General features: G+C 37.4%; 1 protein-coding gene across 18 annotated transcripts in view; it reads left to right on the forward strand.

Moving 5' to 3' along the window:
- The window catches only part of MYT1L (myelin transcription factor 1 like), a 300262-nt gene that overhangs the window by 189398 nt on the left and 91712 nt on the right, over positions 1-19152 (forward strand). For 11 of the 18 annotated variants that reach the window (XM_054514146.1, XM_036379326.2, XM_054514147.1 and 8 more), the window contains exon 6: positions 6255-6628. In XM_054514146.1, the coding sequence (XP_054370121.1) occupies positions 6255-6628 (374 nt within the window). Of the gene's footprint in view, positions 1-6254; positions 6654-19152 lie in introns of those variants that run through there. The other 7 variants (XM_036379337.2, XM_036379324.2, XM_036379327.2 and 4 more) reach the window with 2 other exon arrangements.

A 19152-nucleotide genomic window follows, 5' to 3' on the forward strand; every position in this document is an offset into this window, starting at 1 on the left:
TATTCTTGCAATTTAGTAGGCAAATAGCTAGGCTGGAATTAATCTCTTTTTGTGAATTTATTTTCATTCTTTCATTCCTATTAATTCCTTGATCCAACTTCACCAGGAGAGCGACTAACTCTTCTTTGTAATAGTGCATAGTCTGCTGGGAAGGGCTTCCTACGGGAGTGAAGGGAATTTAAGCTGTAGGGTGTGCTGGAATCTAAATATTTATTTTCAGGTCAGCTTCCATCAATTGATGATATTGGCCCTTTCAAGCTAACAGTCACTGCCTTGAGAGTGATTTAAAACATTGCAGTGTTATGCAAATTAATTAGATTTGCTCATTCTTAAAAGGCTGGATTTGTTAGAGGACTTACCTGATAAATGCCTGTTTTCTCGATACCCTAAAATTCTTCATCTGGAGGTCTGGACTTGGATGTTATCCAGCCCAAACCAAAAATAATACTTAGCAATATCCAGTGGGACAAGTATAGATGCCTTGGGAACCTTCTGCCTGAAGCCTTAAGCAGAAGTTTGCTTCCAAGCGTATTCTTCCTAATTTGCTATCTTAAAAACAGTACATGATAAAATTTCACCTCACAACCACTTCAGTTACTGAAGTACTTAATTTAGTCTTTCTGATAACCTCATTAGGTATTTGTATAGCAAATTTTTAGCTTCTATTCCCACCAAATGTTTCGGTGTCTGTTTAATTGAATTCTTGCATTAAAAAAAAAAAGAATGAGAACACTGTTTCTAGGGATACTTCTTAGTTTGAAAAAAGGTTTCATAAAATTTTTCAAAGTACTAATAAGAAAGAAAAAGATAACAATACTCCAAGAAAAAATATTATTCAGATTTAGAGCATAGCATTGGCATTATCTTATTTTTCTTTACTTGGATCTTATAGCATGAGTCATCTGAAATAATAGATTCAATAGAAAAGAGATACAACTAAAAAAAGAATGCTGGTAAACATAGCACATAGGAATTATTTTATCCAGGCTGGGTATTTAAAGTTGACTGAACTCTTAATAGTCATATAACCTCCCTTTCTCATTTTCCTCTGAGAACCTCCTCCAGATAAAGGTGTCATGTTCCAACTTTGGTGTGCAAGTTGTCATATTGTGGGGGGAAGAATATTGGTCAGTAATCTGATTTAGAAAACCTTGCATATTTATTTGGACTTATACTATGTATATTTAAATATATATGTTAATTGTTATAGATTAGAAATAATAACCCTACTAATTATACTGAAAATTATATTATATTAGTAATAAATTATGTTAAAAATCAATATATTCAAGTCTAGACAAGAAATGCCTATTTCCTGAACTATATTCCTGCTGAATGTATCAGTGAGTAGCATCATAAAGTTTTTAATGGAGAAAAATTGCATGAAAGTTTAAAAAATACCATAAGTCATCTTCTAACTAAGGAGTGTAAAGTTATATATTATTTCTTCCATTTCTTCAATTATTAATGTCTATATGTCCTCTTGGAGCTTATCACTATGAAATTCAACAACATTCTTTCCACAAGAATTATTCATGACAGAGTCCAAAAACCAGAGATGACTGAGACACGCAGCAGAGCAGTACAGAATATTTGAAAGTGTGTCTCAGGAAGCCCAGATATATACCCTGATGAAAGCCAAGAGAGCTGAAGCGTGAGGAGAAAATAAAACAAACGAAGCTGACCAGGGAAATACAGGGAGCAATGAAAGAATGGATAAAGGCAGACATGACACATAAATCAATGGGGTCAATGCTCTGAGCAGGGATAAACAAATCTAAAAATAACCAAATAAGGGAATGATCACAGAAGCCAAAATTGAAAATGCAGAGAAAATTGCAGAAGCTGTTAGGACAAACAATAACAGCTTTCACAAATATATGAGGAGCAAGAGGTCAATAGGAGAGACTGTCATCTCCATATGTGGGGAAGTCAGTGGCAGACGCTGCTGGGAAGCCAGCGCAGCCTTCCCCTTGGTGTGCTCACTGGGAGACCACAGGGAACATGCCAGAAACACAGAGAAGTATCCTGGAGGCAGAATCTGAAAAATTAATGAAACAGAGGATGAGAGTGGAGCAGGTTAAAAAAGAAAAAGAAGAAAATAGGGCAGCTATTAACAGTAGGCTTTAGGTCTGGTGGCCTGTTTCCCAGGTTTCTGAAACACATGGTGAGGGCTTTTTAAACTCTTTCAGTCTATGAAGTCTTCAGTACATGAGGTATATATAAGTTGTGTGAGGTATACAGTTAAAAGGCAGAAGGAAGCCAGTGCAAGCCAGCATTCCAAAGGTTTTATATGAAAAATCATTGCAATGGTAGCTTTATCAAGTATAAATCCAAATAAAGACAAAACCAGATCCAGGGTTGTGGAATATCTGGTACAAATTAATTATGAGAGTTTACAAAAGCTGAGTTGAAGTTAACTAGTGATAGGAAAAGGAGTAATGAATAGAAACTGGAAGAGAAGAAATGTAGGCTGGATAGGAGGAAGAAATTTTTTGCTGTGAGTAGTGAGGTTGTGGATGCCTGAAAATGCTCAAGGCTGCCTTGGACAAGGCCTTGAGCAATCTGGTCTAGTGAGAGGTGTCCCTGTCCATGGCAGAGGGGCTCAAATAGATGATATTTAAGGTCCTTTCTGACCTAAACCATTCTGTGATTCTTTGAACTAGCGTATTTCCTTAGAAATATAACCCATTTCCTTAGAAAAACTACATATTTCCAAGCCTTAATGTTGGGTCCAGCCACTACAATATACAAATACTTGTTTCTTGTAGTTGCTGATGTATCCTCAGTTTTAATTCTATAAGGAAAGACACTGACCACAGATTCATAAAGATATAAACTAAAGTCAAAGTTCACAACTTTACTTGAATAACTGAGTTCCAAATAGTTATTTAATGAGCTTTATAAAAGCATCAAAGTCATCATACAGCTAACTGGAATTGATTTCCATTGCCAGTTATGCACTTACCAGGGGGTCCTGAATCCCAAGTAATGCCATAGATTCTCACAAACTTTATAATATACTGTATAGAAGACCATAAAGATGTTACAAAATCCTAAAGATGACAAAAAATGGCAGTGATGATTTCTTTCTACCTTTGACCAATAATTTGTATCTAAAAAGTCATGCAGTTCTTGATAGTTTTCAAATACAAAAATTAAACAGTTCAAGCCAAAATAGATGTATTTGTTAGCCCCCTATCCTTTGCCTCACTTCTTACATTTCTGTGAATTGCAAAAGAGATTGTTTTGGGGCATTACAAGTACTTGGTATTCTTAAATGAAAAAAGATTGGACCAGGATGAAACTAATGTTCTGGCTTTAGTGTGACAAAATGACCATGGTTGGATGGGACTTAGAGCAACCTGATCTAGTGAAAGGTGTCCCTGCCCGTGGCAGGGGAGTTGGAAGTAGATGGTCTTTAAAGTCCCATCCAAGCCAAGCCATTCCATGACTCTATGAAAAATTATAGTTTGTATGAATGCCAGTGGGGAAAAATGTTCACAGTTACACATCTCTGGGTGCCCTTTTAGTTCAGAGCTGCCTGAAGTGTTATCAGTGCAAAGTTCTAAGGAGGTTATAATATGAGGAAGAAAGGAAATCGTGGAGATTTCTGGGGGTAAGCCTACTCACGTCTTTGGAAATAAAGACCAGGATTTTGAGAACACATATTTAACAAATAATGGTGTTGAAGAAGCTATGGTGAGGGTAGCATGCATCCGAAAGAGAAGGAACAGAAAGCAAGAAAGCGGGACACATCCATTCAGTAAATGTTAACCTGTCTGCTTAAATAAGTAATAAACTCATGTGCAAGTTTCTAAAACCTGCCTGAGCCTCAGGACGTGATCAACTCTGTTTTCCAGGATGCAGCCTCTGTTAGACGAGTAAGTGAAACAGATTCCTCCCTAATTTTCCTGCCATTTTCCTCGGCACAGCACACACTATGAAATTCTAGTTCTGAGGAAAAATTTATCTGCCTTCTCTCAGAGCTCCATGCAGAGAATTTAAATAGGCAGCTGCTGAAACCCTATAGCACCAGGGAAAGTACCAAAATAAACCTGGAGTGGTCAGAACTACAAGAAACAGTGCTTCCCTTTCACCCCAGGTATTATGCAGTGTCCAGACTGTTGGAGATTGAATTCCTGTTTGTGGCTTGACTGTGATTATGTGGAATTTTTTCCATGGAAACATGTCCTACATTTCCCCTTGTTTCTGGGCAGCTGGGTCCTGACCAAGAGGAGGACTCAACAGAACAAGAGGCAGGACAGTCATTTGGCACTGAACTGTAGTGGTGATCTAGGACAAGGATTTCTTCTATATTTATAGGTTTTACTTTGAAGTGTCGTTAGATGGGAACAAATATAGTCCAAAGAGAAAACACCAGAAGCTTAGGGCTCCCTATTTTTTCAGGTTTAGGGCTCTTAAAATTAGTGAAGATTCAGGTTTTTGCTTGCCTGTTGCATCAGTTTCTCGCTTCCAGGTGTACTGGGGCTCATCTTCCATGAGAGGATGGTCTTCCACCGAAAATTCCTTCTGGATGGAACATGGCTTTGGTATCTGGAGGTTGTGTATCTATTCCCCCTCTAGCCTGCACCACTAGGCCTCAACTTTGATGCAGGTGTCTGGAATCCATGTTCTGCTAGGATTACTATCCTAATCCCAAGTGTGGTGCATTGGAATCTGGCTAGATGGATGTACTTAAAATTTACGCAGTATTTCTACATAGTGTTAAGGAGGCAGGTGTTTTTAGGCATGCTAGATTACACTTCAAAGACACCTATTGTCCCCACAGAGAGAAAGTTGCCTGTGTTGCACAGAGATCTCCCATAGCAGGTTTTTCATGAATACCATCTTTTGTGACTATGTTCCTTGGATATGTATGTGCCAGGCAGACTGTGAACAAGTGATTTGAAATTTAGGTAAGACAATAGCTAAGTGAGGCACTTAAATAAAGTAATTGAGTGCTTAAATAGAATTTTTTTTACCTAAGTAGCAGTTTAAGTAATTGAGATGCATAGCTGCTGGGATGCAATTAAATTAGACCATGATCAAGACTATGAGGACACCACATAGTGTAGTACGAAATGTGGTGAGGCACAAGATTTTTCAGTGGTCTGTCAAGAGAATATGAAGCATTATTAGAGTGGAAGAAAATAAGAGATCCTCAGAGTATTGGGAAAAAGGGAGAAAGAATATAACATAAAAGGGTAAGTTATTAATAGATATGCAGAAAAGGTTATAAAAACCAGTTGAAATATCCCAAAACTAGTTAATCACAGGAAGAAGATTAAAAACTGATACAGCTTGAGTAATGATATAATCACAAAATGAAAAACTTCAATGAGGAAGTTCTTTAAACAAAAAATAATGTGTGTGTGCAGTCACTCTGCACAGGAGGTTATAGAGGTTACACAAGGGAGATCAGGTTCAACAAACCCAGATTATGTGACCTTTCAGAAACAGGTGGATACTTTGGTAGAAAACTAGGACTCTGAAATACTATTTCTGTTACAATGCATTAAAATGATCCATAAGGAAGTGGTACTCAATTTTGAAAAGTCCTTCTTTGTTGACAAAAGATTTTATTTATTGATTGGATTTTTTTTTAATATGAGTACACTTGTAACACTGGCCATGATAATTACTTGGGTTGGTTGTGTTGCTTTCCCATTTGTCCAGCCTTGTAGCATATTATAGACAAAAACAGTGGGGAATTTAAGAGTGATTCATTATTGTTTTTTTATTATTATTATGTTATTATGTATAATAATGACAAACAACATCATTCAAAGTATGATCATATTTTTTATTATTTAAACATCATTGAATTGAAACATAATTGCACACAATCAAAATACTGAACACTACAAAATTTTGAAGCATTGCTTTATTCCTGAATTTTGTACTGCTAGCTACAGGTAGGACAAGATTGCTGGATTTTAACTATATTCATCTGCCTTGGAAAGGAGATAAATAATGTAGAAGATAAAAATTAATGAGAAGGAGAAACACACATTTGTATCACTTCTGAAACTGTTGCGCTGTCGTGTATGTGTGACATTTTCAGGCAAATAATAGTCAGTTGCATTTTCACAGGTTTTGTGTCCTTCCCCTTGGTCATCATTGCCTAAACATAACTTTACTTTGAAAACATGCATTTTGTGAACAGCAACTAATCATGATGTAGTATTAGAATATGACTAAATAAAATCTGGGGGATAATGTTATAATTTTCATCTTTTATTTTTGAACAGTGTTTATGGCTGTCCATTGGCAAAAAAAAGAAAAACACAAGATAAGCAACCCCAAGAACCAGCCCCCAAAAGAAAACCCTTTGTGGTTAAAGCAGACAACTCTTCAGTAGATGAGTGCTATGAAACTGATGGAACAGAGGAGATGGATGAAAAGGAAGAGGAAGAGGAGGAAGAGGATGAAGAGGAGGAGGAATATTCTGATGATAATGAGGAGCAAGGTGACGAGGAGGAGGATGATGAGGAGATAGATCGAGAAGAAGAAGAGGAGATTGAGGAGGAAGAAGAGGAGGATGAAGAGGAAGGTGAAGATGTGGAGGATGAAGAGGAGGAGGAAGAAGAAGAGGAGGAAGAAGAGGAGGAGGAGGAAGAACGTGGTAATAATCAGAGTATTAGTAAAAAGTAAACAATGTGTGTTTTCTGGGTTAATCTTCTAGTGTGGTGTGTGAGGATTTAGCTGTTCAGTTCTCATTAAAGCTAATGGAAGTCATGCAGTTAAGTCTCTCTGCTCCACACTGAAAATATACCCCACTGTGTCCTCTTAACGTTTATTTTAATAAGTCTGTCTTCCAAATGTTTTTAATACACCAGCACTCACAGTTCAAACAAGGAGGGTGGAGGTATGTTTGTGCTAAAAATGCTTGCATAAAATGTAATCCTAGTGTGGATTAATGCATGAATTTACCAGGAGAATATTCACCAAGGTACAAGCAAAGCATCAGCTACAGCTGGGTGCCTGTACTGATCATTTGCAAGAGTATTTGCTAGATCTGTTTACAGGATGTCAACAATTGCCCACATAAATTCTGTCACAAGTTTGCAGATAATTTTTGTGAGCAAAAATGGACCTCTTCCCATTGAAAATTTTGCCCTATACTTCCCCCCACCGTAAGAAACTATTCAGAACTAACTATTATAATATACTTTGGTTCTTTTAGACTTCAATTTGTGTGCTTTAGTTGATTCTATTAAAAATACAGTGAGTGACAGTTTTACATAGATAACGTCTTTCTAAAGTTTATATATTTTTGTTATCATGCCGTGGCATAAATGCCATTTAGACATACAGGTTACTGGTAGTAACCAAATTAATGCAGTAGCATTGTGATTAGCCTATTCCACTTTCTCTTTTTTTGGGATATTGGACTTCATATAATACTTTCAAAATATGTAATCACTGTCCATTTGCTCCTTATGCTGATGACAGACATCATAATGCACTGGGGTGAAATGAAGGAATCATGCAAAAATTAATGAGCTATCTAAAAAGTATTTTGTTCCCATTTCCAGGGAACACGTTTTTGGTTGGGTAGATTCACCTTTCTAACCAATAAAAATATAAGAAAAGCTTTCAGCACTCCTCAGTTGGATTCCTCTTAGGAACCAGGTATGAAAGTTGTGTGACTTTTGTTTCAGCATTCTGTAAGGTCAGATCTTAAATCTTAAAGACTTTGGAAGTGTTCTTTCTCTTTGGGTGAGATGGTGGCCAGCTGGGTGGCTATCAGAGTTTTCTCAGATACTGCATCTGTAGCGTTTCCTCAATTGCCTGAATTACCACAAAATTAGTAGAGGATAAATTGTCAGTCTTAAAAGTTGCATGAGTTTGATGCAACAAGGAAGTAATTTCCTTTTGCAGGGAACTCTGCTGTTTCAGAACCTGGAAGAGAAGCTGTGTTAGATGAGGCTGATGTGCAACTGCTGTTGCTCTCTTAATGAGCAAGTGTGGGATGTCCAGCAGTTTCTTTAAAAATAGTGGCGACTAAGTTTGTTGGTGTATAGATTATGGTGCAACTGCTGCTGTGATTTCAGCTGACATTAAAACTTTGAATCTACACTATCAAAAATGATGAAAGGAAAAAAAAAAAACAAACCTAAAGCAAAACTCAAGAGCTCAAAAAAATTGCTTCTGGCAAGCCAGCAGGCTTGATCCTCAGTTTATTTTTCTATGATAATGAAACACAGTGGTTTACTTATTCTAACACAGTTACACATGCAGTTAGTGGTCCTAATCAATGTGAAGAGGCTGACATTGTTTTTTGACTGCTTTCCTTCCATATATAGTAGGCTGTGGTTAAGAACTGCAAAAAATTTACAAAGGTACCTCTATTAGCTGCTCTGCATATTACTTGAAATTAAAACTTACATAGGTCAAGTTTTTCTTAGGAACTCATGCGATTGCAGTAATAAAACAAAAGTATATTAATAAATAAATATATGTTCTATATAAATGATTATGATAATGATATAGTCATTAAGAAAAATTCCTCTTGAAATCAGAGAAGTGATTATAGGATTTTATTTGAAAAGTATTTCATGATCCTTTTGAGTGTCAACATAGTAGTCAGTATGCAACAGTCCGAGTTAGAGCAGAGATGATTTACAAGGAAAAGTTTCTAGCAATTAATTAGGAAGGTAGTATGGAGTTCCTTATGTCTATGCCAAAGAGTAAAGAGTAATGACAGTTTGGTTGTTGTGAGGTCTAGAAGCTAATCAATAAATCATATTTTAAAAATAGTTTCTTTCCTATGATTTCCAGTAGGAATATAGATGTTTCACTTTATCCTGCTTGTAGCATAATCTGCATTGATAGAATTTGGACTGCTGATTTTCCAGAAAAATAAAGTGCAAAATTAGGTATTCTTAAACTACATGGCCTGAATATGACTCTTGCCTTTACGTATTGACTATTTGGAAAATTAGATCTGTCAGCTATGAATTTAATAGTCAATCACTTGCTGCTCACTACAAGGTTCACTACAATATTGTAGCAAACCACCTTATAAGTCACCATAGCAGGAAGTCTTAATGTGCCATAGTATTCCTGTCCCTAGAAACAAAATGCAGAATTTTCCACTGGTCACCAGGATGGCTACACAGTTCTCATGAAAGTTTCTGTCACTAGTGCTGTAGATGATCGCAGTTCAGAAAAGTTCCAGAAGTAGCTATAATCTAGGTGAATGGAACACTTAAAATCATAAGTATTGGTGACAGAAGAATTCCATCAGCAAGTATAGGATAGGACTACAGAGGCAGAAATGGGGAGGAGGGGGAAGGGAGAGGGTAGGACTGTAAGAGTAAGGTATTTTACTATTTCTTAGGTCAAATTCAGTTTTCTAGCAGAAAAGGGCAAATCCTGGGAAACTCAGGTATGTCACTGTTGTGTCATTGCCCATTCCTTTATTGCTTAAAGGAATGGGAATTTTGGATGGCGTTCTCAGCAGATATAAGTAGTATACAGGTAATGTAGATAAACAATTCCTATTGGAAATACTTGGGCATTCACTGAAACCATCACAGCCTTTTTGAAAATCACGTCTTTGTAGCCTTATCATTAGTAATCTAAAGGACTTGGAAAATACAAATCTATCCTAACAGTCTGATAAATCTCAAAATATCAATTTAAAACTACAAGGAAAAAAATGAAGTAAACTTTTTCTGATGGGTCCTAAATTCTGTGCTTGTAGTTCTCTACACAATCCTTTGAACCAAAATTCATGTTTTAAACTCTCCATCAAAAGCTAGCATATCCTCTAAATTTCCATTAAATCTGAATCTCTTTGAAGAGCAAGTATTTATCCACCTATTTATGAAGAGACTTGAGAAGCCCTTATGTTCAGCACAACTGCTAAAGGAAAGATGAATCTTTGGGATTTCCCTTCTGTCCTAGGGAAAAAAAGGAAAGATAGAGATGACCTGTGTTACCTGTGATAGCCTAACCTGTAAATTGAAATACAAATGGGAAGGAGTGAGAGTAAAGGCTTCTTTTGGAGCACCTGTTCTCTGTGATGGCAACTGCCAAGAACCTTTGGATTAAAAACTGAAGTGTGCATTCAGTTTTCAAGACAAACCAAAGTACCTTCTTTTGAGATGAGCTTGCTTCAGGTAGTTGGATCCTGAAGACCATTTCACAATGCTTTTCTATTTAAAAAAAAATCTCCCTTGGAGAAGGTCCTGGAATGTTCCAAGGAGCCATTTAGTCCATATTACATGAAGACATTCAAACTGCTTGTACTCCAGATATTTTCTAATCAGGAACAGGAGGAGTTAGGTTGATTCTAGACCTAAGGAAATTTGATACATCATTCAAATCCATTTCACAGATGATGCTACAGAAATTAGTGCAATTTCTTAACAGGTGAATTAGGAGTCTTTTAGATGGTCCCTTACACTTTCTTTTGAACTCAAAGTAATTGGCATAACCAGTATACTAATATGTGGTATTGCACCGAATTTTTCAAGTGAAATACACTTCAGAAATAGCTGTAAACCAGATAGCAGTGTGTATTCAAAGGAAACACAGTACAGGTTTTTCTAATAAGAAAAGCTAGCACATGGACTTAGACGTTCTACCTGTTTTCATATTTCATAGAATAATAAAATTATTTAGGTTGGAAGAGACCTCTAAGATCATTGAATCCAACGATATTTGTTTAAATTGTAGGATTGTTTTAAAAAGACTTCATAATGTTTTGTGTTTTTCTTTCATTTGCATGAGCTCAACACAGATAGACCCTCAAAATGTGAAATCCATCTACCAGCTCTATTAGGATTGTTATTGCCCTCCACTATCTTCCTGATCCCCTTAGCAGATTGTGTCTGAAGCACTTGTGTCCTCTAAGCAAGAAAAGATGCAAACACTAATCTAAAAGATGAAAGAAGCCCATGTGCTGAGGAAAACATGTTGCCACAGAGCTTTCCAGCTGTGCATGCTGCTGAAAGCACTCCTGATAACGTAAACATCTTGATGAAATGAAGACAACCTATCTGTATTAGCAAGGTCATCTGTCAGCCTGCTGACCACTAATCATGTTCATTTATTCAAACTGCTAGAAGGAAAGTGGTCATCTGTTTGATGAACACAGTAGGCGATCAGTCTTAATCAGAGCAGAGAGCTAAACTCACGTGTACTCACAGACAAAACACCTAGTAAATTATAGCTTTAAATTAAGAGGCCAGAAAGCATAATTTCACTGCCTAGGACAATGTGTATGGGAAAAAGTGTCTTTTTCGGGGCCAAAGAAGACTAAAAAAATACCTGATGTTTACATAAGACAAAGCAAATGTAAACTCTTTGCTAATACATTTTACTGTTGTACTGTACCTTGATTAAAGAAGATAGCCTGTGCTTAGCATGTCTCACACCCTAATAATAGCCACTTGAAGAAAACAAAAAATTAGAGTTGCTGCTGGACAACATTTATCTTGGCCAGTGCATTCTTTTCCTCTGGATAAAAAGTTCAAGTTACTTTCTGGTCTAGTTACCAGTCTGGTCTTGTTAAATGCTCAAGCCAGGGAGTTGTTGAGTCAAGGCTCAGGATAAGAACTTTTATTGATACCGAGATTAGCTCAGTTGATAAGAGCATAATGCTAATATTACCCAAGCTGTGTGTTTGATCCCTTTATAAGCCATTTTCTTAAGAGTTGCACTCGATGATCCTTGGAGTTCCCTTCCAACTTAGAATATTCTGTGAATCTGTGATAACTGCTTTTTCCATTGAAGAAGCAAGCACGGATTACAACATGTTCTGCTGTTTAGCTGTTTATATTTCATACTGAGAGATTAAGCCTCAGCATTTTCACTAAAAACTTTTGTTGGAAATAATGCAATTAAAACATTTGGTACTGGTAGTTCAGGCCTGGAAACCCCAAGGTTGTTGGAGTAGGGTGGGGAAACAGCTAGGTGGTAAATACCCCCTGGATACTTCTAGTTCTTGTGGAAAAAGTTTGGATCTTCTTGTTATTGTTATGTGTTTGTGGTTGGTTGATTGGTTGGTTGGTTGGTTGGTTGGTTGTTCAGTTGGTTGGTTTGTTGATTGCTTAAATATGACTCAAGTGTTAGTAAATTCTGCTTTTTACTGTGTTCCATGCTCAAGGTCTTTACTATACATAGACAATATAATTTAAACTCATTAAACAGCAATATTTAAACATAATTTTAAATTCTCTGAAGTAAGATTGGGTCTGATACTGAGTTGTTTGCATCAAGACAAGTCAAGAATAGCTTTATGTCAGTAGAGTTCTGTTTATGTGAGGTGATATGTTGCACATGTCATCCCTAAGTTTTCTCTGTTTGAAAACTATTTTAGAAGACTTACTTCAATTTGAATTTTTAACTCAGAAGCTCAGTAAAACTTCTGGGCTGTGTCTAAAAACTTAGATTTATTTAACTCTCCATCTTATATATTTAACTCCTTTCCTACAAACAAAAGGACTTAAATGATAATGTGGAATATCCTCCAAAAGCAAATTATTCAATTATAGCTTTCTGTAAGGAGTGTAAGGAGATTATTCACCTTTGATGAGACAGATTATAGATCTCTATCATACACAACTTCAGTTGATGTAAGCAGAAATTCTGTAGAGGACACTGGCATACTTAAAGCGTTCATGGTCTGAACTGAAGGCCTTGGTAAAAGCATCAAGGAGCACATTCAGCACCACGTCTTAGACTTCAATGCTGCTTTGCTCTTAAACTGTTTCACATGGCATGGGGCTGCTTTATTGTGTTTTTAATACACTAACCCCTTCATTCAGTGTTAGCTGAACATGTGATGTTGGGCCCTTGTACTGTCAAATTGTTTCTGGGCTTGTCTGAGACCAAAGCTTTCTCTAGTTTTGCCAGAGCAGTAGGTTTGGAAAGGAAGCATGTCTGTGTAGCACTGCTTTGGATTCTCACGGGTTGCACTCCTCAGGGAAAGGCTGCCTTTTCTGCATTTCCATTGCATCCTTCTGTCTGCAGAAAAATGCTGAGTAGATCCTTGACTTTTTCCTATTTCATTTGATGTCTGGCAAGATCTTACTGTAAAATTAATTCTTTCTGGAATAAGATGGATTGGAGAAGAAATTAAAGTGCTGTAGTCTTAGAGCTGTAGCTCTGTTCTCACTTAGACTCTCTGTAACCTGTTCATTGCCAATGATCTGGTTTTGGCACAATTGTGCCAAGAAGCCAGTTGGTTATATGATGTAGTGCTTTAAAGAACCAATAATTAACTCAATTTATATAGCAGCTCTTTGCATCCATATTTGTAAATGACCTGACGCTTTTGTAGAAGGTCTCACATCTGGAATATGTCACTTTTAGAAACGTATCCAGGGGTTGTACAGAACTGATCTCTTCATGATCTCTCTTTGAATTGCTTTGTCACAGTGCTACTTCAAAGAGTCCATTGCCCACACTGTACTGCACCTTACACAGTGACCACAGATTCTGTGTGAATCCTTCTGGACACTACAGAAGTAATGAGTCTTTAAAATAACATTTGCTTGGTCAGTATTGGAGGTTCCTGGTTTTCCTCTTGTGTTTAGAGTGCAGCTCTACGAGCAATTTTGATGACCCTATCAATTCACAATTCTCGCTGGGCTTACAGTGTTTGTCCTAAAAGAGTGAACACAAACGGTAGCTTTTTACCCTGAAAAGCAGAGAACTTTATTTGGTAGCTGTGGGAGTTAATTTTGCCTTATTAGAGCTCCTCCAGGAGATAATACAATTAAATAAAATTACAGACTGGGTTGATAATTTCTTCTGATCCATGTCCATTCTCACAAATCAAATTTGCAGTCCTAGAAAATGCCTCAAATCACAGAAATTTTTTTTAACTGAAACATATAAACCTAAAAAAGAATTCTTTTGAAACAAAAACATTGATGTCTAATGAACATGTATATGTACTTTTGAAGACTTGTGTTATGGATGCATTTCTTCCTTATTTTATAGGTATCAAAGCAATTGAATTCTTTTCTTTTGTCACTGATATCACATATGACATAGTATTTTTTATCATAAGAAATACCTGCCCTTCTGTAAATTAATGTATTCAATATTTTTCCTTGACAGTAGATTCTGGGAGCTACAGATTCTGCTGTTCTAAGCAAGCTGAACAGCAAGGAAGGCCCAAATCATTTAGCAGAATACAAAAACCCCAAACAAACAAACAAAACCAAACTAATGACAGGAAAGAAACCACCTTAAGGAGACTGGGTTTGGTCAATGTTACTGAAATCCTCACAATTATGTGGTTACATTAAGGCTTCATGCAGAAAGTACTGAAAATTGTCACTAACATGAAGCATTTCAAGTATCTATATCACCACATGGAGAGTGTGTCATATATTATATGCTGTCTGCAGTAAACATTATTGCTATAGCAAAAATTTGTGGTGGCTCTGTCAGAGAAAGTTAACAGGATTGACAACTCAAGATTTAGTCGGGGTTTATTAGGTGAACTCATCATGTGATAGTTCTGTCGTCCCAAAAGCTTAATTTTTCAGCCTATACTATTAAATAGGAAGAGCAAGTACTAGTATTGCTGTGACACTAAAGGAATGCCACAGAAGAACTGAACTTAAAATTACAAAACCAGACAAATCAAGCAGACATTTTCCTCCTTGTGCTCCACAGACATGGATTGATTACTGACAGAACAAGAGCAAGGTCTGTGTGTCATGAACACTTCCAGTCACCTAACACAGGAGTGTTTGCAAAGCTGCTCAGGCCCTTGTCAGACTAGGGTTCTGTCATTACAAAGCATATGTGGTGAGATTCCTTACTATTCATATACTTTAAGGCAAGCTGTGCGACTGCTTTGCTTCAGATTTCTATTGTATCAAATCTATTGTTCCACCAACTGCCTCCACTTATTATAGAGTTCTGTATAAACAAGATACATCTGCTAAGCAATTTCTTGGACACCCTGTAAAAAACTGGGCTGAAGATTTACAGAATATTGTCATTCTGCCATCTGCAATAATTAAAACATTGTTCAACTTTAAGGCTGGCATCCAGTGGAAAGTTAAAAATTGTTTCTTCTTCTATTGCAATGTGTTGAATAAAACTTCGCCCTCAGATCATTAAGAGAAAAATATATTTTAAAAAGTAATAGTGCAAATAGAGAATATCAGATCATTATTATGGAATGATTTTTAGGAATAGGGCTGAAGTTGGACTTATAAAAAGTATACTAAACTTTATAGTAGTGTTTGTTTATTATCTAGTGAGCACAGTCTATGAATGTCCTTCCCTGGAAATACAGGCAAAAAGAACAATTTTTAGATGAATAGAAACTGGAATTTTATGATTAGGTTCCAAGGATCCTGTTACATTTATGGAACAAGATAAATGTTTCATGATAGAATGGAATGAAAATTGTGCCCCTATCTGTAATGCACGTGCCTGAGCTAAGTGTAACAAGTGATGCAGGAGTTCAATGCCATGTCCTTCGTTCCTAGCACAGGAGGTTGGGGACTAGACCAGTGACTGCTTTGCATAGGGAATGCTCTCACACACGGTGATGGAGCTCTATCACACCCCGGAAGAAGCACTCAAGGACTGCTGTAGGCCAAAGGGGATCATTCTCCTGAGGAAGCAAGCTATGCTGAGCTCTGTCTTTGCTCCAGGGACCCTGTAACCATCTTATGGCTTGACTTCTTAATATTAGGCTACAAAATCAGTCGTGGGCACAGGGAAGAGACGCTGAATTTCTCTCTTCAAGGCAAGTGTCCTTGTATAACGTCTACAATAAACACATTGTATTTTTGCATGACCAATTAGCATTAAAATAAGTATGGGTCTTAAAGTATGGGTCTTATTCTACTCTTGTGTTTTTGGCTCCCTAATGGAGCTTGAATCCAGTCTAGCTTTTATTCTGGTGACTAGCAAATGTTTTTAGGAAATATGATATGGAATCTCTATAAACCATGAGAGCTTTTACTCTTCTGTTTCCTTAGTGAGTTACCCACTAAACAATGTGTATTACCTGGGCGATGGGCAAATGGGGGTGAGCAGGGGAAATGAAGAAGGAAACAAACCATTCTTTCCTTGGCTACAAATTAGGCTAGCCAATCAAAGCAACACTTCATGGGAAGCCTTTTTCTTTCAGGTGTACATTAGAGCCATAACTATTGGATTAGGTTTGTCTGGAAACTTATGTATGAAAAGATCCAGTGTCTAGAATCTTTTGGTGCTTAAATAGCAGATAGGCAGAGAGCTTTGTAAGGCTGAGCTGTACACATCAGAGCAGAGCTTTGAACGATTGATTGGTGTTAAGGTGTCTCCCAGGTTTAAGGCACAGATGAGTATAGATGTAGTTGTATCACCAAGAAATAGAGGAATATGATTGTTCTTTTCTGTACAACATGCCACATGAGAAGTCTAATCTGAAAGTGTTTTAGAGATTACTGATGCTATTTGTAAGATTTTTTAAAGTGTTTTATGTTGAAATCCTCATTAAAGATATGATATGAGTTTAAGAAAAACATTTGATTCAGCAGCTGGAGGGTCTTCAGACCCAGAGGTGGAACAATAAGTTCCAAATGGAAAAGGGATGACAGGGCTTATGCAGGAAAGAAAAATGCAGAAAGATGTAAAGAAACACTTAGGAGGTGAGCATGGCAATACGGCAGAGAGCAAATGAAATAGGCTGTTAGGATTCCTTCATGGACAGCAGGAAATGACAGATGTGAAAGCTGCAGTAAAGAATCTTTAAATTAAAAGTTAAAAGGCTTTAAGATCAGGGCTAAACAAAATGCCCACACCGACAGGCAATGCAGCACAGTTTTTTTTTGCTATATTTTCTCCTCCCTAGTTATATGTGAGTATTTTCCTATAGTTCATGATGTGAAGTAGTTTACTGTGTCTTATTTTCTTAATAATAGAATTCTTTATCATTGTCATTAGTAGAATCAGAACTAGACACATTCAGAGCACTTTTAGAACCCCATCCAATATGTGTGGACTCTCTCAGACTTTTTATAGTACTGTAAATAAGGATTTTTAAACTATACTTGATGTCTGTATAAGATACAAACAGCAATGAATCCAAATTACTAACTGTTTAAAAAATGCATAACTAAAATTAATAGCACTGTATTTTTTAAAGAAAGAATTACTTTCCTCTGGCAAGTAAGTGTTTTGCTTGAAATCTGCAAATTGCACATCAAGAAGATAGGCAATGTAGAAATAATGTACACAGTTTATCTGAGTTTTAGGAATGGATTCGATGCAGTTCCATTTAATAAATTCATTTTAAGTCATAATACAGCACCAGATACAAAAGAACAGAGAGGAAAAGTTCATGTTGGATAGGTTAATTCCATTGGCTCAGATACTTTAGTGCACAGAAAGTTAAGTTAATGAGACTAGAATCTAAAAATAGTCACACAAAAGGCAATTTTAAGGGAGCAATATGTTAAGGTGAAAAAAAAACCAACATAAATAATTTCAGGCAGAAGTAAAGGTATTGACTTTATCTCACATACATTACTTTCACCAGAGGACTCCAGCAAAATAGCTTCTAGGCTGAAGGATCCTGAGACCAGACTCAGACTCAGGTTTTAGTTTTGTATGGTGTAAGTTTTTCTCTGTATCTACATGCATGCATGTTGGAAAACTGGCTATTGTGGTTGTTTGATTTATTTGTTTGTTGCTTGTTGTTTCTGCGAGGATAGTTATTCTCAGCACACAGATTTCAGCCATGCACTGAGGCTGTGCTGCTGAACTCGGTTTAGGCCCTGTGAGACTGGCAACAAAGTCACCCCATCATAGCTAGTAGGTACATATTTAGTTGGAAATTTATAGAAATGTATGTAAATATGTAGGTTGTTACATTTTTCCAGCAAATACTTTTCTTTTAAAAAATACAAGCTTTCATCATTGGGACAGATATTCCAGTGCAGATATAAATAGCAATGTGAAATCACTCAAATTCTAAAATGGGAGCAGTGTGAGGTCTTCAGATGAACAGGTACTTGAAAGAGCCTCACTGGAAATACCTTTCCAGATGCTATAGTGACATAAAAGGTGATCTATATCTGGTACTGTAGCATACATTTCCTGCATTTAACAGCTGTCTGGTACTCTCATTCTTACACACTTCCAGTCACATGGGCTATCTGTACAGGTAGATGGCAAATAAACAGAAGGTGCTAAAGACTCTTTGCAGCTTGCTAAGAGCCATTGAGTCACCATTTTCTCTTTTTTGAGGCCCCCTGTATATGTGTACTTGGCTGACTGGAGTAGCTTGATTGGGCAGGGTTGACCCTTACTAGGTGCCAGGTGTCCACCAAAGCCACTCTTATCATTTCCCTCCTGAGCTGAGATAAAGTCAGGTAACTCACCAGTTATCTGAGAGATAACTCACCAGTTGCCTTCAAAGGCAGAACAGAGTCAACTTAGGGAAATTATTTGAATTTGCCAATAAAAATCAGAGGAGGATAATGAGAAGCAAAATAAAGCCTCTTTTCCAGGGTCTTCCTGCTCTCTTCAGTGGTGCAGGGAGAAAGGGAATGAGGGTTACAGGCAGTTCATCACAGGTTGTTTCTCCCATTACTTCCTTCTCAGGGAAAGGAGTCCTTCCCCTGTTCAGTTGTGGGATCCCTCCCATGGGAGACAGTCCTCCATGAATTTCAGTTTGAGTCTTTCCCATGGGCTTCAGTTCTTACACTGCTCCAGCATGGGTCCCTTTCTACAGGGTGCAGCCCTTCAGGAGCAGATTCCTCCAGTATGGGTCCTCCATGGGGTCACCAGTCCTGCCAGCAACCTTGCTCCACCACGGGCTCCTCTCTCCGTAGGGCTACAGATCCTGCAGGAGCCTTTTTCATTGCAGCCTTCCTAGAGGCTCACAGCCTCCTTCAAGCATCCACTTGCTCAGATGTGGGCTCCTCCACAGGCTGCAGGTGGATCTCTGCTCCACCAGGGACCTCTATGGCCTGCAGGGGCACAGCTGCCTCACCATGGTCTGTACCACAGGCTGCAGGGGAATCTCAGCTCCAGTGACTGGAGCATCTCCTACCCCTCCTGTTCCTCTCACATATTCTCACTCAACTCTTCTCTGTCTGCAGTTACTTCTGCCCAATAAATTGTATTTTGCCTTCTTAAATATGTTATCACAGAGATCTTCCTGCCATC

This window comes from Molothrus ater, chromosome 3 (assembly GCF_012460135.2).
Source record: "Molothrus ater isolate BHLD 08-10-18 breed brown headed cowbird chromosome 3, BPBGC_Mater_1.1, whole genome shotgun sequence".
Lineage (NCBI taxonomy): Eukaryota > Metazoa > Chordata > Aves > Passeriformes > Icteridae > Molothrus > Molothrus ater.